Source organism: Castor canadensis, chromosome 1 (assembly GCF_047511655.1).
Source record: "Castor canadensis chromosome 1, mCasCan1.hap1v2, whole genome shotgun sequence".
In the NCBI taxonomy this organism is placed as follows: Eukaryota; Metazoa; Chordata; class Mammalia; order Rodentia; family Castoridae; genus Castor; species Castor canadensis.
Genome location: NC_133386.1, coordinates 145,361,770 through 145,387,339, shown reverse-complemented (window position 1 = coordinate 145,387,339; position 25,570 = coordinate 145,361,770). Strand labels below are relative to the sequence as shown.

At 38.0% G+C, this 25,570-nt stretch overlaps 1 protein-coding gene across 1 annotated transcript; it reads left to right on the top strand.

The window, feature by feature from the left end:
* Positions 1-10,731: 10,731 nt before the first annotated feature.
* On the top strand, positions 10,732-24,302 carry LOC109679603 (protein phosphatase methylesterase 1-like). Its single transcript, XM_074041042.1, has 6 exons — positions 10,732-10,741; positions 17,234-17,377; positions 18,154-18,198; positions 21,041-21,105; positions 21,777-21,844; positions 23,128-24,302. The coding sequence occupies exons 1-6, from the start codon at positions 10,732-10,734 to the stop codon at positions 23,144-23,146; spliced, it is 351 nt and encodes a 116-aa protein (XP_073897143.1). The 3' UTR covers positions 23,147-24,302.
* The last annotated feature ends 1,268 nt before the right edge of the window (positions 24,303-25,570 follow it).

Sequence of the window (25,570 nt, the reverse complement as noted above, 5' to 3'; positions counted from 1 at the left end):
GACTGCATGTGGCTGAAAAAATAATAGCAATTATCATCCCACTGTGCTTCCTAGCTACTTATATATTTGACATGAGACTAACCTGACTAAGTAACAGAAGATATTATGGTATAAATGACCTAAAACCTCAATTCCCCACTTGTTGGATAGGGTCCATTTCTAAAATATGTGGCTCAACAACCATCTAATTATATTTAGACTGAATTGCTTTTCCCCAACTTTCCTTTAGCTTAGTAGTATAAACAGTTCTTATTCTTTTGTTCATTTAACAATATTAATGAACACATACTATATGCCAGACACTCAACCAGACCCTGGAGAAATGAATGGTGAAAACAGTCATAAAGTATTGAAGTTGAAAGTAAATTTATAAATCACTTAATCCATCATATTTTACAATGAGGTTTATCCAACATTATAAATCATTAGGTAGAAGATTCAAAAGTAGAACACTTTTGTCTTCTAATTTGAAGATTTTTCTATATATTCTGTGGCCTCCATGTCACATAAGGGTCAACTCACTATCCTCTCTCCCACAGTTAATTCTCAGGTTTGATTTTCCTTTTTATCTGTAGTGGCTACTGTTTGTCATCCTAGAATGTCTCCCCTACTGCTTCTACTACCACATCTTACTACTCTCTGGCCCACAGAGGTTAAAGTGGATGAACATGACCCAGGTCTCACCATAGTAGTACATTCCCTTGATATGATTCAGAAACTATCTCATAACCCAAGCCTGATCAGTCATAGTAATAAAAAGGTGTGAATCTGGGATTGCTAAAAACACCTTCCTTACCAGCTAGAGCGAATCTACCTGCAATAAGAGAAAAGCCAACACACTGGGATTGATGATGCTCGGAACTGGCAACTTGATGGCAGAATCTTACAGAGATGATCTAGATTTCTAGATCCTCCCTGTTTTTTATTATTTATTGATACCACTTTTTTCTTTTTCTTTCTTTTTTAAAGCAATTCAATTATTTGAGCTGCTTAATATATTGCCAATAAATCACTAGAACAGTCTATAGAGACATTATCTATTCTTCAAATATTTGGTAAAACTTATCTATAAAAATTTGAGAATATTTTAAAACTAACAACTCAATTTATTTAGTAATTATAGGTGATTCAGGGGTTTTTTTGTTTGGTTGGTTGTTTCTCATCAGTTTTGATGCATCCACTATCATTTTACGGAACTAGCCAACTTCATAAAATTTTTAACAAAGAAAACACTTTAGTTCTTAGTGTTTCTAATGCTTTAAATTATAATGTACTAACAAATACTAGCTTTATCATTTTTCTCTTTCCCTATACGTTTTTAACCAAGAGTAAGGGTATTTTTAATGTTTTGTCAAGATATGACTGTAATTTTGCCCATTGATTATAAGTTCACTTTGCATAGTTTTAGCTTGCATAACTGTCTTTTTCCTCAGTCTCTGTCTGCTTTATTTCACTCCATTAAGCAATAAGGCAAAACAGTACTCTTAAAGATCTTATTCATAAAAGATCAAGGAATGCTCCTCATTCTCAAAAGGGACAAAAAGGGTGTTCACAAATACTGCAGCACTGCCTTTGTGGCCCTGCACCACCATTCAAAGCAAGGATTGCCTACACGTTCTCATTCTTCATTATGGTATCTTCCTTAATCAAGGAATTACTTATGACTGTGCTTATAAAATTTTAAACACAGGTTTCTGGACTTTTTATTTCTAATTTTATTTCATTGGGGTCCAGGGATATGGCTCGATAAGCAGTTCTTTGGCATTTGTTGAGACATCCTTTGTAATTGTGCTTAGTAATAAAGTATATACTAGCATCACTGAATATAGGATTTTTTATGCACACAACCCAGGTCAAACTTGTTAACAGTGTGTTCAAATCTATGTGTAATCATTTTTATCTGCCTAATAAATCAATTTCTGAAAGAAGAGTCCACCCATGACTTGTCAACTTTCATAGATCAAGTTCTTAGGTAGTTCAACAAATGTTGAGCTGAAGATAAACTCAAAGTAAAATTTGTTTTCCTTCATTTGGTTCCAAATATCACTCAATACAGAACCATATGCACAATAAAGATTCGAATCTTAGTTGATCTTAGAAAATTTTTCAAGCCCAGCAAACTGAATCATCACTAACACAATACACTTACTACAAAAGGTGTAGGAACATATCTTGAAAAAAGGTAAACAGGAACATCTTTAGCCAGCAAGACTGCAGCAGTGAGTTTAGCAAGCCTGAAAAAAAGAATGTAACTTAGTCCTTAGTTAACTATAATTTTAAAAAAATCAATCTTCCACATAATAAATGTTTCGTATTGCAATTACTCTGAATATATAGTATCTTTACACACCACATACCACTTCTTTTTTTTTTTGAGACAGGGTCTTGCTATATAACCTAGGCTGGCCTCTAACTCATGATCCTCCTGCCTCAGCCTCCTTTGTGCTGGGGTTATAGACATGTGACACCATACCTGACAACCAATTCTTATAGTCACTGATTATTTAAGCTGTATGTGCCAACTTGAAAATATTAAATAAATAAGACTTTTCATAAAAAGGGTGCAGCTCAATGATACAGCACCTGCTAAGCATGTGCAAGGCCATGGGTTCATCCCTAGCACCACATATACCAAAAACAAAACAAAAAACAAACTAACAAAAACCCCGAAAAAATTAAAAGGAGCTTAGCAGAAATGACATTACAATGAACAGAAATAACATTACAATTCTTTGCCTTTCAAACATATTTTGATGGCTTTTTAACTAAGAAATAAAATCTGCAAAGGAAACAAAAGTGGAAGAAAGTGAAATAAAATAAATATGTGCAATTACCCTCTGAAAATATATCAATATATCATGACTATCAATTTATGAAAATACCCTAAAACTAAATAAAAAGATTATGATAAAACAACGCAAGCTACATAATTACTCCTACTCAGTACCTTTAGCAAAAATACTAAAATTATAATACAAGCTGTGACATAATTCCAAATGTTCTATGTTATACCTTTTTCTGTAATTTTTTGGTGGTAATGGGGTTTGAACTCAGGGCCTCACACTTACTAGGCAGGTGCTCTACCAATTGAGCCATGCCCTAGTCCTCTTTCTGTAAAATCTAAAGCTTATCTTTGAAATATTTTTTCTTCTATTTTGACTCTAAAATAAACATTAGCATGCAATCATATTTCTATTTGAATGTCTATTTCATAAATCCTACTACTAGCAAACACAAGAATTGTAAATGTTTTATTCCATTCCAATTTAATCTTTGAAACAATTAACATTATACCTCTGGCTGCTGCAGCTGCTAGTTACTTGACCCTGAGTGTCATACCCAACAACGAAGCCTCTCTGCTTGAAGTCTGAAAAACATTCCCTGAATGTTTTCCCTGAAGCAAATAAATGTAGAAGATTAGTTCCTAGTGAATGTTTGCATCTTCACTCTTTCTCCTTTTTGTTCTGTGCTGGGGATTAACCCAGGGCCTCAAGCATGCTAGAAAAACTCTACCACTGAGCTATGTTCCCAGCTTCAATGCTTGTATTTTGTAACTTTAAAATCTCTTATTTTTGCAGGTGTGCAGTTTATTGTCTCCTGGGGAACTGGTTTCTGCCTTTATGCCCATGCTTTGAAATGGGGGAGCAATAATGCTCCATCCACAAATGTGCAATGACAAACATTTCCTAGATTTTGGGAAATATTTAATACTATAGAAATATCAATTTAGTAACCACTGAATCCAATACAATATATGAATCATGAGGGAAAAAAAGATGAGACATGAGAATCAGTAAGATTTAAAAAAAATTGTTAGGAGAGCTCAAGGAAATTATTTCTTGCTTCGAGGCTCTAGAGAACAGAATTTTGAACATCTTCCACCCATGCTAAATCATAAGATCCAAGCTAACCAAATGATTTGACCTATTTATGACAAACGCTTTAAATCAACAATACAGTCCTTCATTGGAATATTCTTAAGATAGCTGCATATTTCTTAAGAAAGAGGTAGCAGAGAAAGGTTGCAGCTCCATGTAATGACTTGCCCAAGGCCATGCATTCAACTAAAACTAAGTTATTCTGATTTACTGAAGACCTACTATGTGGTAGGCACTGCTAACTAAGTAGCAGCACCAAATGAGGCCCCAGTGACTTGTAGTTCATAGGTCTTTCAACTATAATTATTTTTCCCACTATTTTTCTCACTATGAGAAATTGAGAAACAGAGAAAGAGAGATTAATATAGCCCAAATGGGCTAGCATCAACTTATTTCTAATGAACACACTGTCCTAAAACCTTACACAGTCCTGTATTATTCTCTGCTGTGAGAACCGATCTTATCTTATCCCTTAATATCTAGAGTTTGAAAAGAGCTGGGGTTTAAGAATCAGATTCCATTTGGTTTTGCTTATAATGAAATCTTATACATAAATAAAAATATAAACTTAGGGGCTGAGGGCATGGATCAAGTGGTAGAATGCCTGCTTAGCAAGCACAAGGTCCTGAGCACCACCCCCCAAAAAACTGCATGAAAAGCATTTCTGGCTGAGGACTAGAAAGCAGATGGGGAGGCAGTAGGGAAGGTGGCACATATCCTACCTATCCAGCCATCTTGCAGTCCCTTCTTCATCATCCCCTGTCTTAGCCCTTGGCTTTACAGAATTCTTTCAAAACAAGGTTAAAGAGGATTTACTATTTGGGAGTTCAGTTAGAATTATGACCACTGAGGTAGTCTATAATCCAGAATTATCTCCACTATACTAAATGTATTATTGGCCTCAAAAGTGCAGTTCCTTCAAGTGGTGAGGACGACTCACTGGGAAGAGAAGCAATTTGTTTCTAAAATATATTGCATTAAGATAGAGAAAAATACAATAAATTGCATCATATTATACAAATGGCAACTCTCAAATAGATATAGAAAACTATGTTTAAGTGAAATATTTTCAGCTAAATTTTCTAAATACTCTGGTTAACTTTATAAATAGCCATATGCCAAGATGAGTAATCATCTTTTTTCTAAGTTTGTTTCTTTGTACTAATTTGACATGTCAATATTCATTTTTTGGTTTCAAATGCAAAGTAACATTGTCAAGAAGTTGACAATTTTAACCAAAATAACACTTAATCAGAAAGATAATCTATGACCTTGAAGATAAGTCTTAGGCAAGACCAAAGGTCAGAACTTGTTCTACACTTTTTACTTATGAATGTACCTTCCCAGACAAAATGCCTTTTTTTGTTATATTTTTTGAAAGCAAAACATTGCAGTGAGAAAAAGTACACATATAATAGTTTGTAATACTTACCTGTGTTGACTGTATTACTGTAAGGTCATTAATATAGCAAAACCCTGTCCCCATGGCAGATCGAAGTCCTGCAGTCCCAAAAGTCATTCTGCAACAAAGACGATCTCGCAACTCCTTGTTCATCCCATTCCGTAACAGATTTTCAATCTGCTCTTTTGTTTGGGTATTTATTTAAAAATAAAAAAAGCTAAAACTTAATTGGGATCACAGAGTTTTAATATCAAACCCTTCTGAGGGCCCAATATGGATCTATCACAAGGTTTCTATATTCACTACAGATTCCACAGTGCTATTTACTTTAATTATTATGTAGTATAAAAACAGTATTTGCCATTTTCTGAGTCCCCAAAGGAACCAGCCTCCAAAGAGTGATTTTTTATACCATTTAAAAATAGCATATTGAAATATTTTTCAATAATTTGATAAAGTTAAGAGCTGTGGATCCAAAATAAACTTCTTAGTAAAAAAGACACCAATTTAATGAGAATCTACACTAAATTTAAAAAGATATATGGAAGCTACTAGATAAATGCCAGGAAAACATACTACCTATGCCTCTGCAAATCAAAATAAACAGATAAACCTTACTATTCTTTAAAAACACAGAAAACCATTCAACTTACCTACAGCATGAGTTGACCAAAAGAAGGTCTTAGGTGTCAAGTGTGTCATGTTGAATTTTCTTAAAATCCAAACACGGCTTGAGAGGCAAGGCATACCAACACCCATATTTTAGAATTCTGTATTTCATTAGCATGAACTTTAACTTATAAGTCTTAAGGATATCTATGGCTAAAAACAATGCTTCACAAAAGAGTGGCAGATTTGGGGACGGGGTGTAGCTCAGTGATATAGTGCGTGCTTATGTATGCAAGGCCTTGGTTAGCCCCCGGCACCAACAAATACATACATACATACATAAAGAGTAGCAGATTTCAAACAGACATGAAATTATAATAAAAATAAAACTTAAGTGGAATTTTCTATTTTGGAGAATCAAATATTAAGAAAAAAAGGGTGAAATGAAACCCCAGCAGCACAGCAACTAAGAGATAGCATAGATAAATGGGACCTCATAAAACTAAAAAGCTTCTGTTCATCAAAAGAAATGGTCTCTAAACTGAAGAGAACACCCACAGAGTGGGAGAAAATATTTGCCAGCTACACATCAGACAAAGGACTGATAACCAGAATATACAGGGAACTTAAAAAACTAAATTCTCCCAAAACTAATGAACCAATAAAGAAATGGGCAAGTGAACTAAACAGAACTTTCTCAAAAGAAGAAATTCAAATGGCCAAAAAACACATGAAAAAATGCTCACCATCTCTAGCAATAAAGGAAATGCAAATTAAAACCACACTAAGATTCCACCTCACCCCTGTTAGAATAGCCATCATCAGCAACACCACCACCAACAGGTGTTGGCGAGGATGCGGGGAAAAAGGAACCCTCTTACACTGTTGGTGGGAATGTAAACTAGTACAACCACTCTGGAAAAAAATTTGGAGGCTACTTAAAAAGCTAAACATTGATCTACCATTTGATCCAGCAATACCACTCTTGGGGATATACCCAAAAGACTGTGACACAGGTTACTCCAGAGGCACCTGCACACCCATGTTTATTACGGCACTATTCACAATAGCCAAGTTATGGAAACAGCCAAGATGCCCCACCACTGATGAATGGATCAAGAAAATATGGTATCTATACACAGTGGAATTTTATGCAGCCATAAAGAAGAACGAAATGTTATCATTCGCTGGTAAATGGATGGAATTGGAGAACATCATTCTGAGTGAGGTTAGCCTGGCTCAAAAAACCAAAAATCGTATGTTCTCCCTCATATGTGGACATTAGATCAAGGGCAAACACAACAAGGGGATTGGACTATGAGCACATGATAAAAGCGAGAGCACACAAGGGAGGGAGGAGGATAGGTAAGACACCTAAAAAACTAGCTAGCATTTGTTGCCCTTAACGCAGAGAAACTAAAGCAGATACCTTAAAGCAACTGAGGCCAATAGGAAAAGGGGAACAGGTACTAGAGAAAAGGTTAGATCAAAAAGAATTAACCTAGAAGGTAACACCCACGCACAGGAAATCAATGTGAGTCAATGCCCTGTATAGCTATCCTTATCTCAACCAGCAAAAACCCTTTTTCCTTCCTATTATTGCTTATACTCTCTCTACAACAAAATTAGAAATAAGGGCAAAATAGTTTCTGCTGGGTATTGAGGGGGTAGGGGGGAGAGGGAGGGGGCGGAGTGGGTGGTAAGGGAGGGGGTGGGGGCAGGGGGGGAGAAATGACCCAAGCCTTGTATACACATATGAATAATAAAAAAAAGAAAAAAAGGGTGAAACACAACTTCTGTCTCAAGGTTAGTGTGGACTGAGTTTGTACTATTTACACCTTATACATCTACAGTCTACACAATAATAACGAACATTCAGAATTATAAACCAGGGCACCTAAAAGGTGCTAAATATTAGAGTGCATTTGTACTTAAAACATAAGACATAAACTTAAACTTAAGACATAAAACACTACTACATAATTTAAACAAAAGTTTTCTGATTATAATGGAAATTAAAGACATAAAACACTACTACATAATTTAAACAAAAGTTTTCTGATTATAATGGAAATTAAAGTACATAACCAAACTAATGAGAAGACGTGAAAATTCTAACTCAAAATTTAATCTTCTTAAAATTGATGGATGTTTATACACACACACACACACACACACACACACACATACACACACATTTCCTAGACTCAAGGAGTTTATGTTTTATAAGTGGCACACACTAACACACAGCCTACATAAAAATATGAATAGCTATTTACAGGAAATTCTAAACAGTAACAGTATCTCAGTTACAAACATATTATTCTAATGTCTAAGATATCACCAAAATTGAGAGAGGTAAAAGAGACTTAGATGGAGAAGGTCAACGTTTGAAAATAAGAGCCGACACCAGTGGCTCACGCCTGTAATCTTAGCTACTTAGGAGGCAGAGAGCAGGAGGATCATGGTTTGAAGCCAGCCCAGGCAAATAGTTCAGTGAGACCCTTTCTGGAAAAAAACCCATCACAAAAAAGGGCTGGTGGAGTGGCTCAAGGTGTAGGCCCTGAGTTCAAACCCCAGTACTGCAAAAAAAAAAAAAAAAGCATAAGAGTAGCAAAACTTGACTGTATTTTTTATGTGTAGAGCATACATGGCACCATCATATAGTTAGTGAGGCTGTAAATCAAGGTGGTCTTTTCATAGTGATTTTGTAGGAACATATCAAATTTTAAACTATACATACCTTTTGGTCTATGGATTTTTCAATCCATGGCAATAATTTCTCTTCACATGAACAAAATATTTATACATATGAGACTGTTCATTTCAGCATTCTCACTGGCAGTATTATTATTACCACTGTAGAGATGAGTAAACTGGAGTGCCACTGGAGAGCTAGTACTGGAGGAATTTAAAACCAGAATTTATAGGGAGCTCAAAGAAAATAAAAAACTAAACTCTCAAAGAACCAATGACCCAATGAAGAAATGGACAAATGAACTGAATAGACAATTTTCAAAGGAAGAAGTACAAATGGCCAATAAATAAATGAAGAAAGAAATGCTCAATATCCCTGGCCATAAAGGAAATGCAACACAAAGTACATTAATATTTCACATCACTCCAGTCCGAATGGCTATCATCAAGAACACAAACAACAAAGAATGCTGACAAAGATGTGGGGGAAAGGAACCCATATACACTGTTGATGTGAATGTAAATTAGTATGGAAAGCAGCATGGAAGTTCTTCAAAAAACTAAAAACAGACCTATCATAGGATCCAGCAATACTACTCCTGGGCATATATCCAAAGAAATACAAGTCAGTATACAAAAGAGACACCTGCATACCCATGTTTAGTGCTGCACTATTCACAATACCCAAGCTACAGAAACAGCCCAGATGCCCTACAACGGATGAATTGATTAAGAAAATGTGATTGATTGATAGATAGATAGATATAGAGATGAAGATATATACATATACATACATACACAATGGGTTATTTAGCAATAATAAAAATGAAATTAGGTAGGTAAGTGCCCCTGAAGCAGTCCTGTTGCCGTCTTTCCTTCTTGAACTATGACCTTACACTGGTAATGCTTGAATTCAGCACACTCAGTATTGTGCTGTCTTCAAAGTGCTTTCCCCCATGAATATTTATAGGCTCTCAGCTTCTACTGTTTCAGGAAAGCATCGCTTTGGAAAGAACAGGCATTCTCTCCTTACCTACTGCAGGTACCACGGGGTGAGGGTCTTTAATTGACACATGATTTTTCCATGATGCCCTGTCTCACCACAGATCACCTGACCTTGAACTGAAACATCAAAATTGTGAGGAAAATAAACTTTTCCACCCTACACTCTCTCAGGTTTTAGTGACAGTGAAAGAAAGCTGACTAACATGATGTCATTTATATTTTATGATATACAACACATGGACATTTAGAAACATATCAATGGGGAAGAACCAATTTGGGCTATAATACATACATACATGCAACTATCATAAGGAAACACCCAGTATTAACTATCTGAAACAAATAAAAATGTCATTTTTTAAACAAAAACATTAAAAAAAGATTAAGGCAAAACATGACCTGTCTTGGGCGTTTGTACCAGTGGGAAGCGGGAGGGCATAGGAAAGGGTGTAGGAAGGTGAGTATGATGAAAATGTTATGTTCATAGGTGTATAAAGGGAAAAGTAAGACTAGCTAATTAATGTGGCATATCAATTCAGTAAAATATTATCCAGCTCTTGCATAGACAATGGAGCAGTTCTATATATAAACTGATAAAACTATTCCAGGAATGGGGATAAAGGAGAGTGATTGAGGGTGTGAATTCAACTATGATATATTGTAAGAACTTTTGTAAATGTCACAACGTGCCCCCAGTACAATAATAAAAAAAAAAAAAGAAAACAAAATTATGTTATTTACAGGTAAATGGATGGAACTGGAGATCATTATGTTAAGCAGAGTAAGCCAGGTTCAGAAAGACAAAGGTTATATGTTTTCTCTCATATGTGGAAGATAGATCCAAAAAGATAAACATATGCACACATGCAAACACAATCTCATATATATATATATACATACATGTATATATATGTATGTATATGTATATACATATGTACACACAGTGAGACTGAGGGGACTAGGGGAGGGGGAGGAGGGAGAAGAAAAGAAAACAGCAGAGTGAATAATATTGAAATCCATTGCATCTGTGTAGGAAGAAGGCATAATGAGTTGCACTGAGAGCTGTTGAGCAGAAGGGGGTGGGAGGGAAAGGGGAAGGAAGTAATAATAGAGGGTTAGTTAATCTGATTAAAGTACAATATGGTCACAGGTGAGGCACCATGGCAAAACCCCACTGAGCAATGAAAATATGCTTAAGTAATGAAGGACAGGAACGTAAACAGGTCCTATTAGATGATGGTTAGTAGTGGGGGGGAGGGGGATGGAGAGATTAAAGGAGGGGAAATATGGTCAATGTACTTTATATATTTGCATGAAAATAGAACAAGGAAACCTGCCAAAGTCATTTTAAGTAGGGGGTAGGGGATGGGGGACAATGATGGTGGGGATGAGCCTAACTGAGGTATATTGTAAGCATATATGGAAATACCTGTACAATTAATATATGCTAGTAAAAATGTTTTGAAAAAATAATTTGGGAGAGGGGACTTTTCTTGATAAATAAATTGGTGCCCCTTCTCTGGAGGGCAAGTTAGCAACACATATCAAAATTTTAGATGTGTAAAACCTGACTCAATAATCCCATTTCAAAGAATTGATCCCATAGAGATCACTTAGCATGTGTGTGAAGATTGTGCACTAGATACACTATCCAGATTATAGTAACAAAAAAAGGAGGGCTGGTTGAGTGGCTAGAATGGTACAGTGGCCTGCCTAGCAAGTGTGAGGCCCTGAGTTCAAATCCAGTACTGCCAGAAAAAAAGAAGGAAAAAAGGAACATAAATGGCCATCAATAAGACTAGCTAATTAATGTGGCATACCAATTCAGTAAAATATTATCCAGCTCTTGCATAGACAATGGAGCAGTTCTATATATAAACTGATAAAACTATTTTAAATGAGAAAAAAGCAAAGGGCAAAACAGTGACAGGATAGTATACTACTATTTACATTTAGGGGCACATTAAATATCTGTGGAAATATATACAAAACAACAGTTCCTCTGGATAGAGAAACTAAAATAGTTATAGGAAAACAACTGAGACAGTACATAGTCAAATACCTTTTGCATCTGTGTATGTATGTCCTATTTTTAAGTAATTAAAAATTACACAGAATTGAAAATGCTATACATATAGAAATATGATTAAATAGAAAAAAACAAATTTTAAGGGTACTGTACTAACAGGGAAGGAACTAGATATGCTTACTGAAAAAAACTAAATGAGAAAAGATATTTATATGGATGTCAAATTATAGTTCAGTTTTTGCATTAACTTATATTAATATGTTAAGTTCATATATAAATAACTGATAAAGGCATGATGTTTCATGCTTGTGACCATACTTGTGACTATACACATGTGAATGCATTTACATTTAGGAAAGTCCTATCTAGTACCTGGCCACTCACTGGTGCCAAACATCTAGTACTTCCTCTCCTAACCCCTCACAGGTTTTAAAGGGTTCAGGTCAAGATCACAGTTTGTCTTAGAGTCTTATAGAGGTCACCCTAGGAGTACATTTGGGAGCCACTCCAGGACATCTTTTTCTGGCCAAGCTTATTCTAGACAGGTCTATATTTGGCAACATTTGAAGAGTATTCAGTATTGGATAATGTGCCAGGCCTACCAATAGTAAAATGCTTTTTTCTTTTTAAAATTTTAAAAAGATGCTACAGGTACAGGTACAGATGTATATGGAAGATAAAGATAAACATCAGGTAATGAACGCTCTGAGATACCCAAACAAGAAGCGCAATAACTTGGAAATTCCTCTTGTAAAAGCACACTAAACCCTAACTCTATCACAAGTAAATGGATCACTGAAATGCAATTCTGTGGATTAAAGGGGCCAACTTTGAAGTCTAAAGTTAGAGGCAGGACCACTCACAGAATCCCAACTCTTTGACCATACTTTGTTTAAAAAAATTACAACTTTATTTATTTTATTTTTTGGCAGTACTAGAGTTTGAACTCAGGGCTTCACGCTTGTTAGGCAGGCATGCTACCACTTGAGCCATTCCACCAGTCCCCCAAAAATACAACTTAAACATTCATTTTAATCTTAAAAACACAAAATTAGAAATAAGGGCAAAATAGTTTCTGCTGGGTATTGAGGGGGTTGGGGGGAGAGGGAGGGGGTGGAGTGGGTGGTAAGGGAGGGGGTGGGGGCAGGGGGGAGAAATGAACCAAGCCTTGTATGCACATATGAATAATAAAAGAAAAATGAAAAAAAAAAGAAACAAAAAAAAATAATCTTAAAAACAAAAGGAAAAATTTAGAAATAGTTTAATTTCTAATAAAATTTAGAAATGTTTACTAAGTATTCTAAATTAACTAAATGTTTTATTAATAACAGTTAGGAAGTTATATATCTAGTTGCTCCACTCGTAACATAGCTCATGTAAAAATTTAAATAAGGTCTTAATGAGCTAATGGGCAAAATAAAATCATTTATTTAATAAATATTTGCTGAGTATCTATTATGTGCCAGACATTCTAAGATACACCTATGAGATTTTTTTCTCTTGACAACAAATATGTGGTGTCTTTCCCAACACCAAACAATTCTCCACTTTTTTAGCCACAAATTGAGTATTCAGTTATTCAGTTTAATCCTGATACTATCAATCCAGAGTTAGCCTCAGATCTTTCAAGTTAAAGGACTCATTCCCACAAGACTTCTCCAACTTCAGGTGCTAATCACAAGTTCTGGCTACCCATACTTCCTAACAATCGTCCATAGACCAATAATGTAGAGTTCTCATGACCAACTCCTCATGTTTAAAAATTTGCTACAATGGCTCACAGAACTCAGGAAAACACTTTACTTGTGTTTACAAGCTTATTATAAAGGGTACAACTTAGGAACAGAAAAATGGAAGAAATTAATAGGGCAAGGCATGTGGGGGAAGGAGTTTTCCATTCTCTCTTCAGCACACCATCCTCCTGGCACTTTGATGTGTTCATCAACTTGGAAGCTCTTTGGATCCAGTTACTTAAGAGTTGTTCAGCACCTCAATTTCCAGTCTCCTTCTTTAAGTTGTGTCTACGAAGTCTCAGAAGTGATTTTCATAAACCACATTCACAGATGCTATGTCTTTTGCTAGTCATTCCTGGAATACAGACTTATGTTGTCCTCCATTTATGCAAAAATTCTATCCTAAGCAAAACAAAGTATGTATTTTAAGGGCAGAAACTGATTTTCTGTATGAATTTCCCTCAGCATTTAGGTCCTGTTTGTGTAAGTAGTGCATGCTGGCTGAAAAACTGGTTTGAAGATAGTAGTGGAAAGGAGTGCTTTTTTTTTTGAAATGTTCAGTGTTTCTGAGCAGCAGACTTTCCAGGATGGCTTATAAACATCTTACTAATGGCAGGTAATAGACTTGGGATAACCACATACTTCTTTGCATTTAGAGAGTACACTTTTCATAAACAGTATTTTCAATTTAATGAAGATTAATGATCAGAATAATGCTTTGTGCCTCTTTATGGTTTCTAAAGGTATAAATAATGCATGATCTAGTTGGTCCTCCCAATGTCTTGTGAGATAAGGGGAGATTTTCTTCCATATTTCAGTGTAGTAACTGAGGCTCAGAAATAAAGAGACTTGCCCAAGTTGGCCAAGCAAGTATTTATTTAGTAGATTTGAGAGTCTGATACAATTACTTTTTACCTTTTATGTGCCAGGAACTATATGAGCACTTCACACTTATCATCTCTAATTCTCATTTTAGCTCTGCATTGTAGATATTATCACCAGTTTTTAAAAGTTAAATTTAAGGTCATACCTCTAAATTTGATGTGATATATACAGATTGTGCAGAATACGAGTATGAAGAGGTGCAAAATTAGTCCATGCCCAAGATTTACTACAATACTGAATCATCTTCATAAATACATATAAAATTTTTATGAAGATAGTGGGAACTGTTCAGGTTTCCCAATACACATTCAAGGCACAAAATGTACACCATTGTGAATATACACATTCTAGACTTTGTGCCTCTGATATAGCCCATCAAAGATTTGGCTTCATGACTTATAAAACTAAATGTACTGAATGAGATTGTACTCTAAAATATGGAGAACACAAATACAGGCACTTTATTTTAAAAAGCAAGCAAAAAATTGGTATAAACACCCTTTTATCCCTCAGATACAGATACTTCCCGTGGTCACACATAAGAGTTAGAACTAAAACATACCCAGAGCCTCGATTTTTAATTCCAACTCATTTTTTCTTTGCACTTCTTAAATAAATACCATTACATGGTTTTATAAGCCCCAGCAGTTGTGCTTACAGGGCAAACTGAAGTGCATTAAGTAATGAGCGTCTGTTAGCAGCCACTTCTCTCCTAGCCCCAGGCAATCACTAATCTATTTTCTGTCTTTACAAAGATTCGCTCAATCTGGACATTAAATATAAATGGAATTACATAATGTGTGGTCTTTGATGACTGGCCTCTTTTACCTAAGTGCAAAGTTTTCAAGCATGTTGTAGCATTTATTAGTATTTTGTTTCTTTTTACGTCTTTAGCCGTTTTATATGGATATGCTGTATTTTTTGTCCGTTCATCAGTTAATGAATATTTGGGGTTTTTCCACTTCTTTTCCATTGTAAGTAACACTACAAACATTTGTTTGCAACTTTTTATGTGGACATACAGGCTTTTCTTTTTCTTGGGTATATACCTAAGAGTGGAGTTATGTGTAACTTTTGAAGAACTATTTTCCGAAGAGTTGCAACACTTTACATTCCCATCTGTAGTATATGAAGCTTCTGTAATTAACAACACTGTTTTGTAACTCTCTGATGCTAAGCCATCCTAGTGGGTGGTTTTGGTTTTTGTTTTGTTTTGAGACAGGGTATTGCTGTATAGTCCAGGCTGTCCTCGAACTGAAGATCCTTCTGCCTCAGTTTTCCAGGTACTGATGGGAGTGTGCCTCCACATCCAGCTCTGATTGTGGTTTTGATCTAAATTTCCCTAATGACTATTGATGTCAAATTCTTTAATATACTTACCATTCATCTGTATATCTACATTCTTTTGCATATGGATATGTATTTGTTTATTTATCTCAACACTATTTGTTGAAGAGGCTGTCCTTTCCCATTTGGGTGGTCTTTTTGACACTCTTGTCTAAGATCATTTGACCATATATCTGAGTGTTTATTTCTGGGCTCTCTATCCTATTCCCTTGGTCTGTTTGTTTTTATGCCAGTACTAAACTTAATTACTGCAGCTTTGTAGTGGTTTTGAAATCAGAGTGTGAGTCCTCTAATTTTGTTCCTTTTCTTGAAAATACTTGGTTATTCAGGATCTCATGAGATTACATATGATTTTTTAAAAAGAGATTGCATATGATTTTAAGATCTTAAAGACATCTTTTTAAAATGTCATTGGAATTTTGATAGGGATTGAATCTATAGATTATTTTGGGTAGTGGAGACAACTTAATCACAAATTTTTAACACAATACATCACTGTCCCATGTTCACGTGTAGATTTTTATGATGTGGTTGATGTAGTACACCAATGATTTATTTCCATTGTAATATTTTACCTATTTCAACAATGCAGAAAAGTGTAGAGAATCATCTATTGTTCACTTAATATTTGCATATTGTGTGCCCATCCTCTTTCCAACTATCAAGATATAACATGACATTTTTTTCATTGATACTTTTTCATATTTATATAATACCTCCTTCTTAGAATTACTATTGTAGGGGCATTATATCATTATCATGAATCAAAATGTGAGAAAAAAGTACTCCACCCACAAATAAAGCTATTTTCAACTTTTCCATCCATATTTTTCCCATATGTATACCACATTTGTCCAGTAGCAATTCTGATTTAGACGATACATTGTATTCTGCTTCTTTCACTTAATATTATACCATAAGCATTTTGTATACCATAACGTGATCTTTCCCTTTTTTCCAACTGGGTATAAGAAAAGGTCTATCTTAGCCCCTGCAATTTTTTATGTTTGTTTGTTTCTTTCTTTTTTGGTGGTACTAGAGTTTGAACGCAGAGCCTCATGCCTGCCACATGACCCACTCTGCCAGCCCTTTTTTGTGTTGGGTATTTTTGAGATACAGTTTTGCGAATTATTTCTCTGGGCTAGCTGGAACCACGATCCTCCTGATCGTTGCCTCCTGAGCAGCTAGGGTTACAGGCATGAGCCACCAGTGCCCAGCTACTTTCCTGATCCTAATAAAGTTTCCTAAACATAACAGAAGTATCTGGGTGGTGTGGTACACACTTGTAGTCCCTGCTACTTGGGTGGTTGAGGCAAGAGGAATTGCTTGAGCCTAGTTGTTTGCCCAGCCTGGACCTCAACTCAGTGAGACCCAAAATCTTTTTTTTCTTTAAAAAAAAAAAGAAAGAAAGAAAGAAAAGGAAGGAGGGAAAGAAAACTAGTAAGAATGAAAAGAAAACTTGTAATTGTCTAAAAATGGAAATACAATCTACACAAGACTGTTCATAGGATTAAATGTATATTAAAATGTCCTAGATATAGTAGGTCCTTAATAAGTGCTAGTTTCTTTTCCTTTCCTTTCTCCAGGAACCTAGTTTTTATCTTGTTCCTTCAGGGATTACCCTTGGAGACTCAGGGTAATCCCTGAGTCTTATTCCTGCAGACCAAGAAAGACCATCCATATTCCTGGAGAATTGAACTGGCAAAAACAGAAAAATACTGGGATGACTGGTTCCGAGGCTTATCCAATCTCTTTCTTAGTTGTCCTATTCCTAAATTGCTGCTCTTGGCTGGTAAGTGTATGTGTGTGTATTAGCCAACTTGGCTGCCATAACAAAATACCATGGATTGGATGGTTTGAACAACAGATGCACATTTTCTCAGTTCTGGAGGCTGAAAGTCTAAGATCAGACTACCAGTAAGATTGAATTTGGGGAAGAGATCTCTTCCTGGTTTGTAGATAGCTGCCTTCTGTCTGTACTCTCACATGGCCAAGAGGAAGCAAGACCCAGCTCTCTGGTGTCTCTCATAAGGACACTAATCCTATCACATCATTTAGCCATAGTTACCTCCTCATAGGCCCTGTCTTTAAATACAGTCCCATTCGGGGTTCGGACTTCAATATGAATTTTGGGGGACATAGTTCAATCCATCTAGTGTGAGTATATTATCTTCTGGAGGTCACCTCATTAAAACTGCTAGCCAACTGGGTAGTGACTTCCAAAGTAAAGTAATATCCTCACTCATCTGTACCCTTTACCTCTCCATATCCAATCCCTAACCTAACTAAGCATAAGCATCCAAACAGGATGGCCCAAATCTTCCTCCTAACACTATATTCAGTAGGATAAGAATATTCTGAATGTTCTGAGACTCAAAACAGTAAAACCTCATCTTTAAATGAGCACATGACTGCAAACTCTGGGAGTTCGGATTGGCGTTAACATGAATTGAGAATGTCGCCATGTTTACAGCTTTGTAACAGTTTTATTTAGTGTTTGAATAGTAAAATCTATTTCACAGGGCATTTCCTAGTGAGCTACTTACAGATTCTCTTGTTTTGCTCTAGGTGTTGATAGGTTGGATAAAGATCTGATGATTGGCCAGATGCAGGGTAAGTTATCCAGAAATTGTACCCTTTTCTTTCTTTCTTTCTTTCTTTTGCTAATTTTATTTTTAAAATAGTTTTATTATATTTTTGAATTAGCATACATTAATAATACAAGAGGATTTCATTGTAGTGATTCCATACATGCATACAATGTACTTTTTGAACACATTTACCCCATTCATTGTATTCCCATTCTCTACTTTCTTCCTTTTTCAAAGTGTGTAGTGGATTTCATTATGCTGTCTTCATATATACATATGTAGCATATTTGATCCTCTTCACCCCTCAGTATCCTTTCCTTCTCTCTCCCGCTCCCATATGCTTCCCAGACCATCCACCTTTTGCATTCATGTCCCATTATCATCATTTTAGGTCCAGAATTCACAAATGAGTGAAAACATGTGATACTTGGCTTTTTGAGCTTGGCTTATCTCATTCAACATCATGTTCTCCAGTTCTGTCCATTTCCCAGCAAATGACATAATTTCATTTTTCTTTATGGCTGAGTAGTATTGTATTATGTATAATTGTTGGACTCCTCAGCTGATTCCACGGTTTAGTTATTGTGAACAGAACTACAATAAACATAGATATGCAATTATCTCTCCTAATATATCGATTTACACTCCTCTGGATATATGCCTTGGACCCTTTTCTGGGGCAAAGAAACAGGCAGTAATGTAAATGGTTAGGTATAATTGAGAGAGCATGAACTTTAGAGTCAAACATATGTTTGACATCCTCCTCTCCTCCTGACTCACCATGATTATAGGCAATATTTCCCTTTTGGAACAGTGATTGTCTTTTTTTCTTCAACTAAAAATGAGAATTATAACTGCCTATGTCTCAATTATAAGGGTTAAAATGAGTCAGTGTGTTTTAAAACCATAAAATATTATGTAGGTATTTAATGTGAACAGAGATGTTCACATTGTTAGAATTTTTTTAGGAAAGGGAAATATCCAAAATAATCCAGATACCAGGGTAAAAAAATCTGTTTAGAAGATAGCATAGTGAGGTGGTAAAAGCAAGGGCTCCAAAGTTGGAAGAAATGGGTTTTGAATATTGTTTTTCTACTAATTTTTTTACCCTGGGCAAGTTACTTGACCCCCCTCAGCTTGAGTCTTGTTGTATAAAATGAGAAAAATCAATGCTAGCCTTAAAGGGATTATGAGGTATAATGAGTAGGAAAGAGACACATTAAGTACTATGCACATGTGGGCCATATGACAGTGGGACCAACTTTCTAGAGTTTCTTGCTTTAGTCTGAGTGAAAGACTTGGTGAAGGTGAAGTCAGCAGGCATCACAGCTTTGGGGGTTATGGAAGAACTGGTGCCAATTCTGAGATGAAGGTTTCAGGCTTAAGCAAATTTTGTTCTTGACCTTCTTTCTTTTCTACTTAGTTTCCCTGGATGATTTTATGGCTTCCATTTAAACCCTGATTACTTCCAAAGCTAAATGTCCTACTTACCCCTGTTTCTTGAGCTCTAGTCCTGGCCCATCAAACTCTGCTTGGATGTCTCTCAAACTGTTCCTTTAGCTTTTCTCAAGTCATCCACACAGAAAATAACTCTATTCCCTCATAATAGTTCTTCAAAGACTGTTGAATGGCTTATAAAATTCTGTTCCCAGACTCATGTGTCTTTTGCTTTCTGAGACCTGGGGCAGGACCATGAGCTGGGGCTGTGACCTTAATAGCACTGTTGGTGGTCACTCTGGGCATAGATATGATGTGCTAAAATTCAATTCAAGCAAAACTTTCCTAAGCCACATTTTCTGAGCAAGACCTATGCTTGCTGCTGGGGAGATAGAAAACTGACAAGGTCCCTGAGACTCTCTGAAAGCAATTGACCTTGATTGGAATAGCATTTTAAATCGGTGTTGATCACCAACCAGCCTAGGAATCACAGTCCTGGGGTTGAATCACTATTACTGATTGTGTGGCTTAAATGAATTGCCAACTTCTTTAATCCTGGGTTTTCCATCTATAAAGTGTAGATAGCGATATATCTCAGTACAAGTATATGAGATTCAAATGAGAAGGTTTGGGTTAAGTAAGAATCTGACAAACAATGCCTTTCATTGTGTCCAGCAAGCATATTATAGCTAATATACTTATTAGATGCCCTCCTAATTCTTCAGTGTGGTCTCTGCCAAGACCACCTTGCTGTTGAATAATGTATACCATAGGTATAGAGAGTAATTGACTAGGTTGGGAGTTATAACATAGAATAAAGGGAAAAGGCTAAGTCTGCATAGATTCTACAGCTTTCCCAGCACTAAGTTCAAATCAGCTGAATTTGTTATGAGATCTTAGAAACCCACCAATTGTTCATGATACAGTTTGGGTAAAAAAATTAGGCAATAGTTTAGGTCTGTGAATTGGGAGAGTTTAGAAATAATCCCACCTCATAGAATAATTGAGGATTATTCTGATCGTGTTACTTTATGTGTACCCAGCACAGAGTTATTAGTATGTAGGAATTCTCCCAATTACTTATTTCCACAGTTCCAAAGAGGCTGGTCTAATAGAAAGACCAGAGGGATTGGAGTTACAAGTTTTGGCTCTAGTCATTCATTCATTTATCCAAGACTACTAAGCACCTCTTCAGTGCCCCAGCCCTGTGTTGGGTCCTGTTAGGGATACAAAGCAAACAGTAATTCCTGCCTGTTTATGGAAATGACAAGTTACAAGTGTTAATATCCTCCTCAAAATTTTGGTAATTAGAACCAGAGTTTTGCGGGGGAAGGTCTTGGGCTCCCAAAGTGACCTGTGAGACTGCAGAGATGGTATGGAGAGGACTCTTTAGTCTCTGAGCTTGTCTGGCTTTGTCTCCTCTCCAGGGAAATTCCAGATGCAGGTTTTACCTCAGTGTGGCCATGCAGTGCATGAGGACGCCCCTGACAAGGTGAATGTGGTGCTTAATGACTGTAAAACAGCAACTGTGTGAGTACCATAGCTGGCAAAGCCCAAGTCTCAGCCCACGTTACCTGCAGCAGCTGCTAGAGGCCTATGCAATTCCACCAGCTTCCCAAGCTCCTTCCTGGCAACTGCCTATGGTGTTAGTTTTGTTTGTCTGGGTTGAGCTGCTGGCACCCTGCTATTTCATCCCAGGACCCTAAAGTTAAGATCTTAAGCTCTGCTTCTTCATTACTCCTAAAACCAGATGGAAGAAGGATGATTGAGGGTAGAAGCTGTACCCTAAATTCATAGTTAGAAATTAATATGGACTCCTATGGGAAAGGGGTATTCTGTAACTTCTTTTTTTTTTTTTTTGGTGCATTGGAGTTTAAACTCAGGGCCTCATGCTTGCTAGGCAGGTGCTATTATTGCTTAAACCACTCCACCAGTCCATTTTGTAATGGGGTAAATAAGCCCTCATTCCTCTTGACCTCTCTGGAGCTATCACTAGGATGGAAGGGAGGAGTCTTCTAGCCTATGTCCTTTTGATTTCAAGCTACCTACACTGAGGGGATTTAAGAGGACACGAGGGAGCCTAATCTTCCAACTGAAGCCCACAGGACTTCCAAAGCTAAGCACCATCACTTCATAAGGCCTGGAATATCTCTTCCTTTTCAGGTAGCTGAAGCTGTTGCCACTTTCCTGATCCGGCACAGGTTTGCTGAGCCCATTGGTGGATTCCAGTCGTAAGGATGTACAAGGGTATAAGAGCCCAGAAGTGCTGGTCTATCCTAAGCTCAGGTATTTGCAAGCCTGTGACTGTTTCTGCCTGAGCCCTGCCTAGTCTGGATCACAAAGCCTGTATTCCTCCTCCTCACCACAGAGCCTGGTGTGTGTTTCTACAAAGTCACCCCAATTGTGTGTGCTCTGGTCCAGTGGGGCATTGGCTGCGGTGCAGTCATGCCTTGTCTTCCACCCCCACTGCAATGTACGTTTCTTCTTGAGATGTTCCTTCTCTGAGGTGGCTGGCTGGGATAGCAATCATTCCTTATCCAGAGAGGTCTTGCCTCCTTCTGAGCAGAGCTGGGCAAGACATGGAGTTTGTGTGGAAATGTAGAACAGTGTTCTCATCTCAGCACTGTTGACATTTTAGGGTGGGTAATTCTTTGTTTTGGGGGGGAAGGCGTCTGTCATGTGCACTGTAGGATGTTTAACCATATCCCTGGCATCTACCTACAAAATGCCAATAGAACCTCCTACACATAGTTCTATCAACCAAAAACGTTTCCAGGTGTCTCAAGGGAAGCAAAAGTGAGAAAACCACTGGTCTTTAGCAAGAAAGTAGACCAGGCCTCTCATCCTAGGAAGCTCTTCATCTGATTAGGGATACATCTGAGTAGTTGGGCTCTTTGTTGAGGAGAAAGGAGAGGCATGTAGACCCAAACCAAGCAGTCCTGGCCTGCCTCCTGAGCTCCTAGTCTGTGTTGCAGAAGGCTCTTGCTCTTCAGAGAGCCAGTAAATCAAATGAGGTGTCACTCTTGGCACTGGACAGCCTCTTTTCTGATTTTGGTGAGGATTCAAGAGAACTTGCTCACCACCCTCATTAGAGTTTGAAGAAGAAATGTTTTCTGCCTTAGACAACTCTGAACACTAGGCCTAGAAGATCAGAATGGACAACAGAGATGATGACAGGAGCCTGGTACAGTGAACCACAAAAGTGACACTCTTATGCTGTACCATCCCTCTAGCAAATGACCCTTGATGGATCCCAGAAATCATCAATGAAGACTTAATTTCTCTTAATAAACAGTGTTTGATTGGGTTCCCTGAACCATTTGGAGCTTTGGTCAAATGAGCTATACACTGAGAGCAGACCCTCTGTCTGGATCTGGGTAGAGCTGTGAAGAGATGGGACAGACCAGCAGGGGCCTTGGTGGTCATTAGGAAGCACTTCCTAGAAGAGACAGGATAAGCTGGACGAGGAGGGGAGCTTAAATTTGTTTTCCCTTCTCTTTTCTACTCTTGACAGTGTGTTTCCTGGCTGTTAGTGACCTGCCGTCTTCCCCTCCCTATACATTGAGCTCTGTTGTAAATACGTCGCACCAGAGGCCACTGTGATGCTGCTGTCTCCTCCTCACCTTCCTGCCCAGCCACCGGCTCCTTGTAGATGGGCGTCCCCAGATGCACAAACCCTTTTGTGTACACCTGCCAAAAGCATTGTTTTCCAGGGCCCTTGTCCAACATGGGTCTGCCTACTTCAGGGTCTCCAGCTCTTACCCCTAACCTGTAAAGGGGTAGTCCCTGCCTGTTCTCCCTGCCTTGCCTAGGGTAAAGCCTCCAGAACTACCACTCTGGGTTCTGACTCCTGCTGTCAGGCAGTGCACCTGGTTACAAATGTCTCTCCAGGCTCAGGGACCTCCATTCCTTGAGATTGCTCTTGGCACAGTCTTGCCCTCCTCAGGGGATGGACAGTGTACACAGTGGTCCTTATTTTTCCCATTCAAATAAAACACCTGTCAGGTACCTTTTTATCCCAGTCTTATTCTTCCAGGATCGGAAGACCCAGAGAGGCCAAGCACCACAAGAGACCAGCCTGAAAACTAGGTCTAGACAGCCCAAACACCTGGCCTCCCATCTGGGTGAGCCGCTGTTCTCCCACATGTCTGGGCACCTGTCCTGGGCTGAGGCCAGGCTGCTCCAGGGGCCTCTTGAGCCCTTGCTTGCCACAGAGCAACCCAGGTTAAATACAGCCCATGCACAAGCCACAGGCTAACGCCTCTGGAATAGTTTTTAATAATCAAATTTGACCATTTTCATAGTTGTTCCCTGGAGGTGCGCAGAGTACCCGCTTGCCTCTTCTAGACCCACAGCTTCTCGTTGCCGTTTGTGATTTCATGTCACTCTACATAAAAACATTACAACCAAGTTGCCCCAGTCTTTGCCTTCGTCCAGCTGCCTCATCACAGCACTGCGGCCTCCTCCTGCTGCCCAGGCACACCATTTCCAAGGGCAGGGAGGGGGAGTCTCCTGAAGCCCCTCTTTCTGTGACTGTCTTAGGTGATGTGTAGCCCCTTCCACCTTTCACCCCAACAACTTCCTATCCCTGTCCTGCTGCATGGTCCAGAGTCTGGGACCTACTTTGTTTCTTTGTTATTTATGATTTTGTTTAAAGAAAATAAATATCTCCCAACCTTTATTCTATGGATTTGTCCTTATTTTTGCTGATCAATGGGCAGGAGGGCAGATAAATTAGACTTAGTTATCACAGAACTCCAAAAACCTCTTGCCCTGTAGGCCATCAGTCACTTATGTTCTGCCTGCTCCCCCAGATCTGACGCCAGTGGAATGGACAGAATCAGTCTTCACTGTAATCCAGGGAACCGATAATCCAGTCCCATCACCTCCATTGGCCAAGAATAGGGCAGTTTGCCTGTGTGACCTCAGTCACTCATGGGTAGCTTCACTGATACCGACACCCAAGCTTTATCCACAGCCCAGATCATCTCCCGAGCTCTAGACATGTAGGTCCGCCTACATCCTCATGTCTCTCCCAGGTGACCAAGAGCCACTTCATATTGACCATTTCTTAAACTGACCTCACCTTCTTCCTGAAACTTGTTCTTGCTCTTGTGTTTCATAGGTCAATTAGGGGTAAGTACAACCAAGTCTCCAGTTGTTCAAACCAGACACCTAGAAAACATCCCCTCCCCCCTTTGAGAGACTATTCCCTTTCTTATCCCCATATCCAGTCTGCCACCAAGTCCTGTTTATTCTCTGTATCATGTCCTCCTTTTCCTTCCTACCCTAAAACCTCTCTCTCACCTAAGTCACTTCAGTACTCTTGCTGGTTTCCTGCTGCAGCCTCTCCCCAGCCCCTTAGGTCATACTGCACACTGGAGTCTCCTAGTAGACTCTGAGTCAGGCTACCTAAACTAGAACCCAAGGCTTACTCCTCACTGGCTGTGTGATGAAGCAGTCTACTTTCTGTGCTGGCATTTTATCATCTGGAAAATGGAGATAAATAGCACCTAACCTGCCACAAGCTGCAGGACTATGTACATTAAAATAGGCCAGCCAGTGCTCTTGCTAACTAGCATGTGGCAAACACTTAATAAATAGTTCCTGTTATGTCACAGCTATGTTACAGACCTTTACTCAGAATGACCTATGAGGGATTATCATCAGTATCACGTTGGAGGCCTATTACAGATTTTGCCCCCAATCCAAAACTATTGAGTCAGAGTTGATCTGCATCAAACAAGTATGTTAATCTCAATGTAGTTCTGGTCTAGATGTGCCCTGAATATTTCCATGTAAAGTGTGCTCCCTAGCACTTGCTCACAGGAGAGAGTTGACTCCGTCTTTTGGAGTGGCTTTGTGCTGTGTGTTCCCTTGTCCACTGGGGGGCAATATGATCACTTACATGGCTTTCAGGGGCATTTCTGGTACTTTTTGTTCACCAGACAAGTCAT